The sequence below is a fragment of the Pollachius pollachius genome (assembly GCF_949987615.1).
Source record: "Pollachius pollachius genome assembly, chromosome: 3".
Taxonomy (NCBI): Eukaryota; Metazoa; Chordata; class Actinopteri; order Gadiformes; family Gadidae; genus Pollachius; species Pollachius pollachius.
This window is the reverse complement of record NC_136936.1, coordinates 21,007,336-21,021,486: the sequence shown is the minus strand read 5'-3', so window position 1 is coordinate 21,021,486 and position 14,151 is coordinate 21,007,336. Positions and strand designations below refer to the sequence as shown.

Sequence of the window (14,151 nt, the reverse complement as noted above, 5' to 3'; positions counted from 1 at the left end):
ATTACAAAAGATGTATGGAAATGAAATAAATGTTGCAGAACAAAATATGACTTGAGTATTGCTATTTCTTATCATTCAAAGTTGTCAGATTTTATCAGGGTTAGTTGGGCAAGGTTTCCCAATATAATTTATCCTTGATTCAAAACATAGTGATTGATTATTAAATTACAATTCTGGCAAATTAGTGTTGATTATGTGTTATTGTTGAATTACAAATAAAATATATATATTAATGAAATGAAGACTCGTGAAAGGTCAGAAATAGATAATTTGTTAAAGCAAATATTGAATTATGAAAAAGGTCCCATCTGTGTCTGTATTTAACTTCTAATTATGGAAGGTCTCAATTCAGTAGTAATCAAAATAAAGACTTTAAACATACTTGAATATCTCTTTATGTGTAAAATTCTACTTACTTGTCACTTTAACATAACTTAAATGGACAGCACTAGTTTAATTAAACTGAAAACAACTTGATTTCTTAAAATTTATTTGCATGAAAGAGAGGCAGAAAATGATCATAGTATTTTACAAATCAGACATTTCAGTTAATAACAAGCATGTGTCTTGATTTAGGGTTAATGCATGCCAAGTTCCATTGTCCAATGGCTAAGTTGTGTTTCCAAGACATGCAGTGACAATAGGAGTACAAGCAACAAGCATCTGTTAGGAATAAACTCATCCCATATAAGAATGTATGTGTTGCATTTAACCACCTTCAGTATAAAAATAGTCTCATCATTATAATCACGGGAAACTTTGGGAACTTCAACACTCCTTGGAGATATATTGATTAGTGTAATTGGCATCAAATCATTGTATTCTCATAAAGACATTTGACACTCATAACAGGGTTAGAGAACAAGCTAGGGCGAGAGAGATACAGTAGTCAAGGCATGAGAAAATGTTTTGATCATCGAGAAACCTTTTAATTTGTATGTAACTAACATATACACAAATACCGCAGAAGGACTCTTAGGGGAGGATCTACAGATACATCTGAGGAGGCTTGGGGTAAGCTTTTCATAATGAATGCATATCAGAATGTTGATCTAGAGTAGTCTGTAACCAAATTCCAACATAGAGTGAGTTAGCAGTCACGTGTCCCCACAGTGTCTGTTTCACTTTAAATGAGACGAATCAGAAAGAAACAAAGGCAAGTCCATATGAAACCATGAAGCAGTTAAGAAGATCCAAGAAAAAATACACAATTAAAGATTTCAAGCAGTGATAAAGGAGAAAATAAAACACACACCCACACACAAAAGCAAGCATAACCACACGCACACACCCTCATTCACCCACCCACCCACTCACTTACTCACACACACAGCAAGAGTGGTCACTCACTTCCGACACACACTGCGTGTACAGTGATGTCAACGTATGCAAATGCATTCATGAGATAAGCACACCAGCACAGATACCAGATACCCAAATAAACCACTCCTTCCCCTTCAGGCTAGTGTGTGTGTGTCTTGTGTGTGCGTGGGTGGTGGAGGTCTGGAGACAGCCAACATCCTATAAAAAGGTAGGAGACGTAGGCAGGGCTATAATACAGAGACATGCGACGTGGCCCCGGACATGAGCAGGAACAGGAGACTGGAGCACTAGTGTACCTCAGCTCACTACATGAAGAACAGCGACGGATGCGCGCGCACCCACACACACACACACACACACACACACACACACACACACACAGCTGTGCTTTAGAAATGCTTGTAACGGAGGGCGTCACCACCTATAAAACATTGTGCCATAGTCAGTCAAACATGCAACACTCTCCGCCGGCGAAGCAATGTCCTCCTTCTCGTCGTTTGGTTCGGTCCCTCAGCGGGGGGGGTGAGAAGGGCAAGCAGGTGGAGCTGGTGACGGGATGGGGGTGGACTCGGTGGGCGGGTCTCGTCCTCTAGGGGAAGGCGGACGGGAACAGGCTGAGGGGCTGGCTCTCGTTGGTGGGCAGGGGAGAGCGGTAACCCTCGAAGTTGCGTGGGATGCTGCCGCTGGTGGAGCCCGAGCTGTTGCTGAGCGTCTCGATGCTGCCCTCCCGCTGCAGCTCTGGGGGAGAGGGGACCACAGAGAGACACGTTCACATGGAGGGAGCCCGTTGGGTCTGTGTCTGTGTGTGTGTGTGTGTGTGTGTGCGTGCGTATGGTTGTATGTTTGTGTGTAGTTGTGTGTGTTCTCTGGGGGAGAGGGGACCACAGAGAGACACGTTCACATTGAAGGACCCCGTTGTGTCTGTGTGTGTGCATGGGGTTGTGTGTGCGTGTTGTTGTGTGTGTGTGTGTGTGTGTGTGTGTCTGTGTGTGTGTGTGTGTGTGTGTGGGTGTGTGTGGGTGTGTGTGTGTGTGTGCTAGCGATAGACCCGTTTCACATAGGCGTTGTCCTGGGACAACCTCGGGTGTCGCTCATAACACATAATACATAATGATGGGTCTGCTCCTTCCTTGCACCAGGGCACTGCTGGTAGACTAAACTAGTCTAATTCACTTTGACCGTGGACCATGGGCCCTGGTACGTTGTAGGAACAGACCCGTAATTAGAGCGGTGAGCCAAACCTGTGTTTGTCCGACGATGACTCCGCTGTGAGACTGGTCCTCGGAAAGAGCCGACAACACTGAACAACATCGACACCTTTCGTTGTGGTCCACGGCTAGACCAAGCTCATCAAACGCACATCGTTTATAGTATGCAACTTGTGATATGCGTGGACCAACATGCTTTGTCTGCTCAATGGCTGCTTTGTTGACCGCTCCACTGCCATGCAAGACCAACATTCACGAAGCATCGGCGATGGAGAGTCACTGTCGTCGAGGCAAGAGGGAACGGTGTGAATAACATCGTTCTCAAATCCCAATCAAGAAGACTTCCTCTACCGAAAATAAGTTTGAATATTTTGGGTTATTAACATATGTCTATTTTAAGTATTATTCCATATTTCTTTCCACTAAAAGTCATACGAATTGACAAATAACTGAAAACAATCCAATCAAATATTGTGATAAGAGCCAACCGGCGATGTAAGGAAGAACCAGAGGTTTCTGAGTGCAAAGAACCCGGTGCTTCACCGGGACGTCCGCACTGACAAGCTATGTGGCAACCTCACAGCCTGCCCTCTCACCCCACACTTTAATCCCCTACACTACCCTGGCCAGCAGAGCCGCTGGCACACAGCTGAGGCAGTAAATCCAATGTGTGTGTGTATGTGTGTGGGTGTGTGGCTGTGTGTGTGTGTGTGGGTGTGTGGGTGTGTTGGCGTGTGTGTGTGTGTGTGTGTGTGTCGGTGTGGTGGTGTGTGTGTGTTTGTGTGTGTATCGGGCTGTGTGTGTGTGTCTGTGTGTGGCGAGGGTTCAAGAGCAACCAAATACTAAAAATCCCACTGCACTGACAGCACCAAACACACATTATGCAATTGCTGTTTCCAATTAGTGCCAGGCGATGTCACTTGCTCCAAGTGCACACATGCCAACACACCCTATGTCATCATCCTGTAAACGGGCCATGCAGCAAGGTTATCTCCAGCCCCAGCGCAGAAACACCTCCTGTTTGTCAGCTCTGCCCCGTGCGTTCAGTGTTTCAGCCCAAGCATTTGGTACAATCATTGTCAGCAGAAATGCTGAATTGACCTTCCAAAATAATAAAGAAAGATGAAGATCAATCTGTCTGGCTTCCTTGCCCCTTGATAGAATTCCATGTTTTAATGCTTTTTTATTCATATCGCCTTGTTGTTATTGTCATTATTTTGATGTGAATGAACGTACTGCGGAGTGGTTGTAATACTGTAAAACTATGATGGTTCTTTGGCCACTGCACATTTTCCATGTCCTTGAACACAATATCTGAATCAAATTAGTAAAAGCCTTTAAAATGGCTTTCCACAATCCTAGAGGAAACCCGAAGAAGTTAAAAATGTTTAATCTTATTGAATTTATTTCTTTTACATGGATCAACTCTCGATTGTATTTTTAAAAAGCACTTCCAATGAGTATTGAATGGAGTGCAGTTCTCTCCCACTTATTCAGTCTTTCCCTCAAACAATCGGCCCCTCTGTATACATGTGCTCCTTCCACCACTGCTATCTTCTAACCTTTCATCTTGGACCCTGGCTGATCATCTCCTTTGCGGCCAGGACTGCAGCCCCCCCCCCGCTAGTCCACCATGGTAGCCATGTCTCTGCCAGCCTCCATGCGTGGCGTTATTGTAGCCACCGCAAGCTGCTGAACACCCGAGTAAGGCTCAATGGGCCCCTTCCAGCACCGCCTAATCCAGCCTCATTGTGTCACTCCTAGCAGCCATTCAGGGGGTCTTAACCTCTCACGCCCCCTGCACAATCCCCCCGCAGCCGTACCGCTAGGGATCTGCTCCCGCGGGACCCGTGTCACTATGTAAGGTAATATAGTTATTTATGGCCGGGCTTTTTCTTTTACTAGTCCGACCACAGCCAGGAGAAAGCAGTCGTGTCTTGGAGCGAGGCCAGGGGAGCGGAGGGGAAACCCCTGTTCTGCCGATGTTAACGTCATTCACATTACACGCAAGACGGAGCTCCGGTCTGGGGATGACACGGGCCTTCAGAAGACAATGGAGTTCAGGCTGAGGCTCTGGCTCCACCCACCGTGGCGCTAAGGGTTGGCGGTAAGGGCTCTGGGGTCTGAGTGCACAGCCACGGCCGTGGGGCCCTGGCGGCGAGGACTGGCAGCCAACACTGCTTTGCAGGCCTGAATGTTTCCGTAGTGCACAGGATCTGTGAGACAGAACAGAATGGTGTCCACAGGTCTGGTCTGGTCACCTTGTGTGACTGGGACAACTTAATCCTCTTAGCCTTTATCCCATCCCATAAAAACAAATATGATGCATCAACACGCACACCGACAACACGCCATCCTCCCACGGACAAATCAGCCGACTCAGACACCCTCCGACAACGTCGAGCCCACTTCCACACACGCCTTGTCCTCCCGCTGGCCGGGAGTGGTGTTGGGCCGGTGGGCGTGTGGGGCGGTGTGTCCTGCAGTGGTGGGACTACACATGCTATTCTTAGCAGATCAAAGCGAACACAAAGGAGGTCTTAATCAGCGGTTCTGTGCCAGCTCTTGGCCCCGTCGCGGTGCTCCCCCACCCCCCTCCCTCCTAGACATGGTCTGGGAGGTGGGGGTGGCAGTAACACATAGCAATGCTATACTTACCCCGGACTGATTGTTTTTGTGTTTTAACTTTAATCTCACAGTTACCTCCAGCTGGCTTTGATTAGCGCTCTCACGTCACGTCACATTCCAACCCCTGGCTGTCATACGCGCTCGGTCGGACACACACTCACCCACACGCACGCACACACACCCACGCACGCATGTTGGCATGCTCACGCACACAACCAATGGGTCCTTAACGTGCAAACATTAAGACACACAATCATAGACACAATCACAATTCTGAATCACACTTTCCTGGGTTCTTTCATCGCGTGTTGTAAACATCCTTTTCAAGTCCTTCGCACGTACGCACGACCACGTGCGCAGTCCCACACCCACACACGCACACAAACACACACAAATAAATGGGAAAAAATGCACTAATGTTCTGGAGTAATACACTACCGTGGACACTGATTAAACTGTTTGGGTGTTTTCACAAACTTTTCCAAACACACTGCAAAGGCCTCCACAGCAAATCTTATTGCCCAAGTGATCGATGCTCTCTGGTGTATACCTTGGCTCTCAGATGTCTTTGGCTTCATATTTTTAAAGTACATCCCTTTTGGTCAATAAGATGCTTTTACAAAGGCAAAAAATAATATGATGTATGCTTATTCATGCAGGTCATTCCACCTCTCCAGCTAGCAATAGTTCGCAAGCGAGCGCATATTGGAGAGAAAATGAAGTCTGAAAGCAGGAAGCATAGAGACTAGAAGAGGGCTTAAGGTGTTTATTGATCCGGTCTTAATGCTACAAAGATAATGAAAGGGCTTTGCCTCTAGACCTTAGTCTAGAGGCCGTAGGGCCCTGCACTGATCAAATATCGTCTTGAAGTGAATGAATCCAAATATATGCACTAATCATGTACCATATCATTACCTGTCGTTAATCTATTTCAGTAAACTGGCAGACCGGGGGCTTTTATAACATGAGAGCAAATGAAAACAGATCAGAGCCAGAACAAACAGTGTCCATGGAGAGCACATGGACTGCACTCAGCCAGGAGAGGAGGCAGGGGCAGCTGAAGGGACTATGACCCACATCCACAGGCCGGAGTGGCGGCCGCACACATGTCAAGGTTGAAGTGAAATGCACATAGGAAGTGTTGTTCTGGGACAGTGTTGAACGAGGCGTACTTTCATTGAGAATATTGTTGAGCAGGGTCCTCCAGTCTTGCCTTTAAAGGGCCGAGTCCTTATGTGAGCCAAACTACAGGTAGCAGCTCCGTTTGTTGCCGTTATAAAGTAATTTAGTAAGTTTAATAAGTGAGCAATAAGAATGTATGTAAAACGGAAATAACACAAACACGTAGACGGTCACATCAAAAGAGTTCTTAGAAAGCCGGTCACCGATGCGACCCACATTGATCCGTGCGCACATGTAAAGCTCATTAATATCAGAGATGATCCTGATGGACTGTGAAAAGCCCGGCTTAGCTCACCCTCCTGCACAGCCACTCTCCTGTCCCAAAGTGCAAAAATACATTAATGCTATCACAGCCTACAGGGAGGAGATACCAGTTTATGTAATAGGATACAGACAGGGCCGTGGTGCACGGTGCCAGCTCCAATGCTGACTGTAAACCGACGTTGGAGTCTGAACCAGGAGAGATATTTCACACCAGAGCTCATTAAAGGGACTGAAAAGTGGCATATGTAAACAGAAGGCCCTTTCATACATAAAAGACTCAACATACAGTTGAGATTATCAGGCAATGCTGGCATATGGCCTCCTTTCACACTTCCAACCATTAACAGACTATATGGGCTCATTCAAATGTGAACAACTGTATATTTAATTTAAGAATAGGTAAACAATAATTATTATTACTATGAAGAATAATAATGTTAGGTATAACATGTAACAAATTGACTGGACTTAATCCTAAAATGACCATGATATGTCATCAGAGATTTGTTTTGGCCGTTGTGTTATGATTCACTATTCTCAGATTATCCCCGGTTGCCAGATTGGCAAACCACTTGGCACACAAACACAGGGGGCTGCAGCCATTGAAGCAAGCAAACAAACTGGATGAACTGAGATTGTACTAGTTTCTACCCGACCTAAAAAGCCTTGTTGTCACTCTAAAATGCTCCATGACCGGAGCCATGCTAAATCATGGGCAAATCTGCAAGTGTCCTTTGAAAGACAGCTCAGAGCCTCGAAGGATCTCAAAACGGATGCCAAATTAACTGGTTTATAATTGGTATAATTAATAATATAATCATTCAATGTCTTCAAACTGGCAACCCGGGCGCGCTTCAGGTCTTGGGAAGAGGATGCCGGCTGAGACAACCCTATCCACTATTTTGAATTTGGACACCAGTACTATTTTAAATGCTTGGTGTCAATGTTAAATATTGTACCTGTTATTTCATATATTGTTTAATTTGCCCAAAAGTTCTTATTTTACTTTGCTATAATTTGAATCATGGACCTAACATTAGGCAGATGTGTCAGTGACTTAAGAGGTGAAAGCTGTCACGTAACACTTCAAACCTCATGGCTATGGAAGTGCTGTTAAAGTGCGCCGTTATTTGAAGAGAAATTGAAATATCTTCTGGACCAGTGGACACTTTGAATTATGTACGTGTCCGTGTTCCAAGACCTCCTTTGTCACATGGACAGTGTTTCTTTCTAGCAGGGTGTGCGTTCTTTTGTGTAAAGGCCGGCTCCTAATGGCGTCCTCATCCTATACATGGCAGAAATGCTCACGGCTCAGAAGAACCATTCAAAAGAACCAACTAGCATTCCTATGGTCATGGTGTTGGTGCGTTTTTTACATGGCTGAGCCCTTCAGCAGGAAAACAAATGCATATGTAGGCCATTGATAAAGGGGAAATCTTGTAGACATTCACTCTACTATGGCAATAGAGGACAAGATGCGCCCTTCATGCTACCCCCTGTGTCGACCTCTAAGTCCCTTCCTCTTCTCGTCCTCAAACATGCATGTGACGCCCACCTTTATGTCCTTCAGTCATGTTAGCTGGAGGCTTCAGAGGATCACCGTTCACCTCTGCATACACCTGTTTGTCTCTCTGAATCGAAAATTCTATTGATTTCGGTCACTAGCTTTGAGATTTGGTAAATGTCGACTTCAGACGCATGAGAATGATGGAGACTGATACACGCAGAGGCAGGCACATTGACAGCGTGATGGTGCCGTTAGCTCATGGTGTTGTAGAGGAGGGCTTCTTCCTGTTGGTGTTAAGCAGGGATGCCAGATTGAGTGGGAAATCTGGCCCAATCCGGCAACACTGGTGTTAAGTACGGGGGGCATTATAGTGGCCAGCAGAGTGGAACTTGGAGTAAAATAAGTGTGCCAAAGCAGCACCTTGAAGACAAAGACACGGCGCGACTGTGTATTGAGATGCCCATCCCAGGGGGTGGAAGCAAAAGGCTTTGTTACAGAGTCCGGCAGAGAGCTAGACAGAGGGGTGGCCCATGCAACCAGCCTGGGATGCAGCGAGGATGTGCTATACGGGTCACCATGCAGTGTACAGGTTAACACTGGTGGACATCGCAGGCACGTCACACTTTGTGCATACACATGGACATAATATGCATGCATCACATGAACAACAGACACATGCATGCTTAGAGACAGCGGAAGACCTGAGGTCAAAAGGGAAGGGTCCGAGAGGCCTCCATGGGGGGCCGGGGCAGTGCACCTGGCACTGTGTGCTCAGGCTATGGGCTTGCAATCTGTTTTGAAGCTGGTGCTATGTCAAGCTTAACTAAATTCTCAGTTCCATACAGAGAGGGGACAGAAGTTGAACCCTAAACTTTCAGCTAGTGAAATGCTTTACATTGATAACACCAGAAGTAAAGACATGTTAAAAACACTGGATGCTCGCATAACGTCAATCCAATAAGTATACAAATATGTATATATATTAAATGAATATTGATGCATTTATTCAATTTGTGTGTACACTGAGCTATGATTGTGAGGTCTACAACAGTGCAGGTAGAAATGGCATTCTGCTCCACCAGCAGCATTCAATTTTCTTTTTAATTTCAAAATACCAATCCCTATGGAAAAATCCCATCCATCTCGAACCCTGGCGTTATACAAGGCTTTGTGCATTCTGCATAAATGCCAAGCTGTTCCCCAGACACTTGAGTTAGCCTGAAGAGCTTTCTGTTGAACCCTCAGCAGCCAAATGGAACATAAACCAATCATCTTGCTCTAAACTTCTGACAATGTCAAAGGGCCTCTTCTTATTTGTAATCTGACCAGCCAACATGCAGCACTCATATTATTGGCAAACCACTGGCAGAAAATTATTCCACTTACCGGGACCATGTTTGCCGATTTCATAATTATCCAATTAAATGGCCTTGTGTGCTATTATTTGCATTCAAGTGATGGGTTGGAAAGCAAAAAAAACACAAATTTGGATAATGAAACAAAGATATCCCATGCACCATCACTGGTTGTTTGAATGTGTCTTAATCACAGCTCAGCCTTGATCTCTGAGGCAGGGCTGTACAATTACATCTCCTATGAATGGTTACACTTTGGCCAGACGCCAGGGTCACAGTAAGGGTGGCATCAAGTATAATGAACATCGTTTCAATCCTCATTGTCTCCTTTGCTAGCTGGCTAGCCGTCCTCTCTTCCTCTTTCCCTCCCTGTCTCTGAAAGAGAGGCCCCTCTGAGCCGACAGGACGCTCCTCTGCTCAGAGCGGCCCGGATCTTACCCGGGTACAACAGTTTTTCTGGCAGGTTGGCAATGGCTCTGTGACTGGTCTGGGCTACCTCTCCTTTATGTTTCCTATCACTTATTCATACCGCCATGTTTTATTGATTCAAGGACACACACACACACACACACACACACACACACACGTATACACGCAACTTATGTATCTATCACAATTTTTGTGTTGTTGTGTGTATGCCTCCATATTTGCTAGGGTGTGTTAAAAAAATGTTTGTATGTGTTTGTGTGTGTTTCTGTTTATACTTATGAGCATCAAATAATACTAGAGATTGAGTGTTTGTTTTCCAGCAGAAGTTGGATGACTCCCTATTGTCCAAGGTACATTATTTTTCTCATTCACCAATTCACACATATAAAGCTGCTGGCATACGCACACTATTTTTTAGGCTTGAGAATACATTTGGAATACAATGGAGTTCAATCGACCATCAGTATTAAACAATGCTGACAGTGACAAGTCCTTGGACATGGCAGGGATCCAAAGCGTGCTCAAAGCGAAGAGTATGAGTGTCAGGAACTCAGAGCTATGTACACTCTTTGGGGGTTAACAGCGACGGGAACAGAAGACGTTGCTTCGCTCTAGAGGGGCCCCATGCCACTAGGCCCAGTTCAGCACATCTCTCTCCTTCCTGCCCTTAGCCTCCCCATCAAAAGGTATGTTCTCAAGCCTTGCATACGGACAACCCAAAACAGGCTCCTAACAGGGCTTGAAGTTATATTGGAAATAAAAAAAAAACATGCTACTGTTTCTCTCCTTTCTCTCCCAGTCTCTCTTTTATTCTCTCACCCTCTATCTCTCCTCTCTCGTCCTTATTCCCCTCTTCTCTCGCCCAGTCTCTCTTCTACTCTCTCGCCCTCAGTCTCTCCTCTCTCGCCCTCTCTACTCTCTCTCCGTCCGGCCCACCAGACCCCGTGTGCCTCTCCCTTGAGCGAAGCTGTTAAGTGCAGCCGCCAAAAAAAAGTCCACAAAAAGCCCATTTGCAGTGTGCCATAGTCACACCGACACACACGCACACGCACACAAACACACACAGACAAACACTTCCCACAAAACACACACAAAAAGGTACAGCCTGACACTAACAGGCAAGGACAAAAACACACGTGCTCTCCTATCCTCATGTGCCATCCACATATCTAGGAACGACACATACACACGCAGAAACATGCACACACACGCACACACTGGCACACCCACTTCTCCCACTCCGCTCTGGGCGAGCGAGGCAGAGTGGCAGAGAGACCAGGCCGGGATAAATGATACAATGATATCCGGGCCTGACGCGTCTATGTGGGCTGAGGTGCGGGAGCGGTGGGGGGCGGGAGCGAGCTCTGAATACAGGAATTATTCTTCCATCGTCTCACCATGTCACTGAGCATTACCCTCAAACTCTCGCCTGGCGATAGAGAGACAACAGACAACGGTGGAGGAGAGAGGGAGAGGAAGAGAGAGTGCTTCAGGGGCAAACTGTAATGACCACACACTCTTCTTTCACACTCTCTCTGTGTGCCATCGTACTCTAGCTGTGGTTAACATTGCGCCCCCGCCCCTTTACAACCCCCCCCCCCCCCCCCCTCCCCCCGTCTTTCTTCCATTGCTCCTCTGTTAGGTACCTTTCATACTGAGACAGCGAGATAAAGACTGTAGAAGAGAGAAAGCGAGAGAGAGAGAGAGAGAGAGAGAGAGAGAGAGAGAGAGAGAGAGAGAGAGAGAGAAAGACAGAGAGAGGGAGAGAGAGAGAGAGAGAGAGACAGAGAGAGGGAGAGAGAGAGAGAGAGAGAGAGAGACAGAAAGAGAGAGAGGGAGAGAGAGCACAAGGCACGAAAGAATGAATGCCTGCATCAGGGAGAGAGAGAGGGGGGAGGATTGCATGCGTTTTCTTGGTTATCATATACTTAAAGCTAGGGTAGGCAATTTAGAGAAACCAGCCAGAGTTATCTATATTTTAAAGTATCCAACCGAAAAAATGGGCCTCTGTCCAAAGCCACTCCCCCAAAACACGTGACTAGCTTTCTAGCTTAAGCAATAGGTCTGCCTAGTGTGTAAGGAGTGTGCGCAGGTCGCTGGGTTGGTAGTTAGACAGACAGACAGGTAGGGCATCCATCAATCAACTGAATGGACTGAATTCAATGATTCCACAGCTTGCTACAGGCCTGAGACAGCCACAGATAACCGATTATTATACTATAGCATTTGATTTATTGACTGAATGTCGGGACAAAAATGTCAATAAATACAACACAAAAATGCTTGTAAAATAAATAGTCTACGCCAGCTTTAATTCTAGTGCAATGAAAGCATCAAGCTGGGCAAGACAAACCATGATTAGCTAAATGTATTCTTATAACAAACGGCTATGCCTAGTATCTCTGTCTTTAGATATAGCCAGTCTGCATATTAAGAGACAATGGTGCACATATTTATGCAGTAAGATTTATAGGGGAGAGAAATCTGTGACTTGATATTGCCTATTTAATAAATTTTATGTACTCGCATGATTCTCACAATTTATGGTTTGTATCTTCATGGTTGAATGCACTTATTGTAAGTTGCTTTAGATAAAAGCATGGGCTAAATAAATGTAATGTAATGTAATATGAAATAGAGCAAATGGCTCTTATGATGATAAAAGGCAAAGAGGCAGATAGGATTTGTTGCACTTTCGTCCTTTGGAATCAAATTTACGCTCGTTAGTCCAGAGTTTGAATGGTCAAACAAGTACTGTTATCACAAAGACCAAAGTGCTATGTTTACATTATGGTAGTCGTAAGCACACACTACATGCTTCGGCATGTAGCCTTCGGTAGAAAAAAGAGAAGACAGTTTACCAACAATATTGGTAACGGACGTTTAGTTGAAGTCAAGAGAGATGGTTACTAAGGTTTAATCACCCAAACTGGTTTTGTCCTTTAACCAGAAGTTTGACGAATAGATACAACAGCACTAAAGCATTAATCTGCCTCACATATGACATGCCTACGACTTTTTGTGAGAAGCAGATAAAGACTGTTGCTCATTTATGCTAGTCGAAACATGATGGCATAATGGTTTTGGTAACGAGTTTTCTTATCCTTTACAGAGGCCTTACCAGCGACGCACTCCCTCATTCAGACAGTAACTCAAATATTATTTTGTTGACAATATCTTCCTTGATGGTGTGGCGGCTGTATTTTGTCTATATTGCATGGCCTGGAGTCTGTCTTTTTCATTTTGCCACTGTAGGACAAACATTGGTGTTGCTCATAGCACTAATGATGTAGCAGAGCACTGGTCGTAGACTTAACTAGTGAAGCCAAGTCTACTACCCGTGCATCGGTGCATTAAAGTAGCAGAGCCATAATTAGTGTTATGAGCTACACCTGTGTTTTTCCTTCGATGACGCGCCTTTGAAAATGGTCTACAGTACATTAGCTGCTCAATTATTAACCGTACCAGCTGTATACAGTGTAGAGCCTCTGTGCGTACTTTGTTGCTCTTATGATGAGTATCTTGGTTTCAAAATGAATCAGACTAGACTAAAATCAGTGAGATAATATCTTTTTGTTGCCAATTTTAATACAGCACACAAAGCCAATCCATCACTCTTTTTCTCTGAACAAAATGTTGAAACTTGTTTCCACTTTGTGTTAATAGCCGCAATAATAAGGGGATTTATTGTGGAACAAATTAACAAACTTTAAAAGCCTGAAATAACAATGTATTTCCTTTGCGTGACTAAACCCAAATGTTTTATTATTCCAGTGGCGGATTTAAAAGTCAAAATGCAATAAACTGTGTTTGGTACTCAGGTACTTTGGTAATTTTTAAGTAAAACGGCTCATGAAACCATTCACCGTATTAAACATAAAATAAACATAATTGAAAAATACGAAATAAAAGCCAATGTAGGCAAGCATAACAACCCTTCTAATATCTAATTTAAAGTGGTTAAATACAATGACAGATACAGTACAGAGAAAGACAATGTAACAAGGTAGAACAATTCATTTAGAATATTTTGATTTAGTGTTTATGTATATCTATATGAACCAAATATATCTGGTTTCCAGCAGTACAAGATACTAGGAGTTGCCTGCTCATCAATTACTTTTAGTATTTAATAACAACACATCTATAATCCTCCTCTCCAAACCAGTGTTTTTTTATTTTTTATGAATTTCCTTTTAAAGATGAATGAACAAAATGAAAATAACTTAGAATGCAAGAAAGCTACTCAAACACA

General features: G+C 44.6%; 1 protein-coding gene across 1 annotated transcript in view; it reads right to left on the bottom strand.

Moving 5' to 3' along the window:
* Positions 1-504: 504 nt before the first annotated feature.
* bcas3 (BCAS3 microtubule associated cell migration factor) overlaps positions 505-14,151 on the bottom strand; it is a 211,016-nt gene continuing 197,369 nt past the window's right edge. Inside the window, exon 24 of the mRNA XM_079733370.1 lies at positions 505-2,061. Within this exon, the coding sequence (XP_079589496.1) occupies positions 1,913-2,061 (149 nt within the window). The 3' untranslated portion in view covers positions 505-1,912. The remainder of the gene's footprint in view (positions 2,062-14,151) is intronic.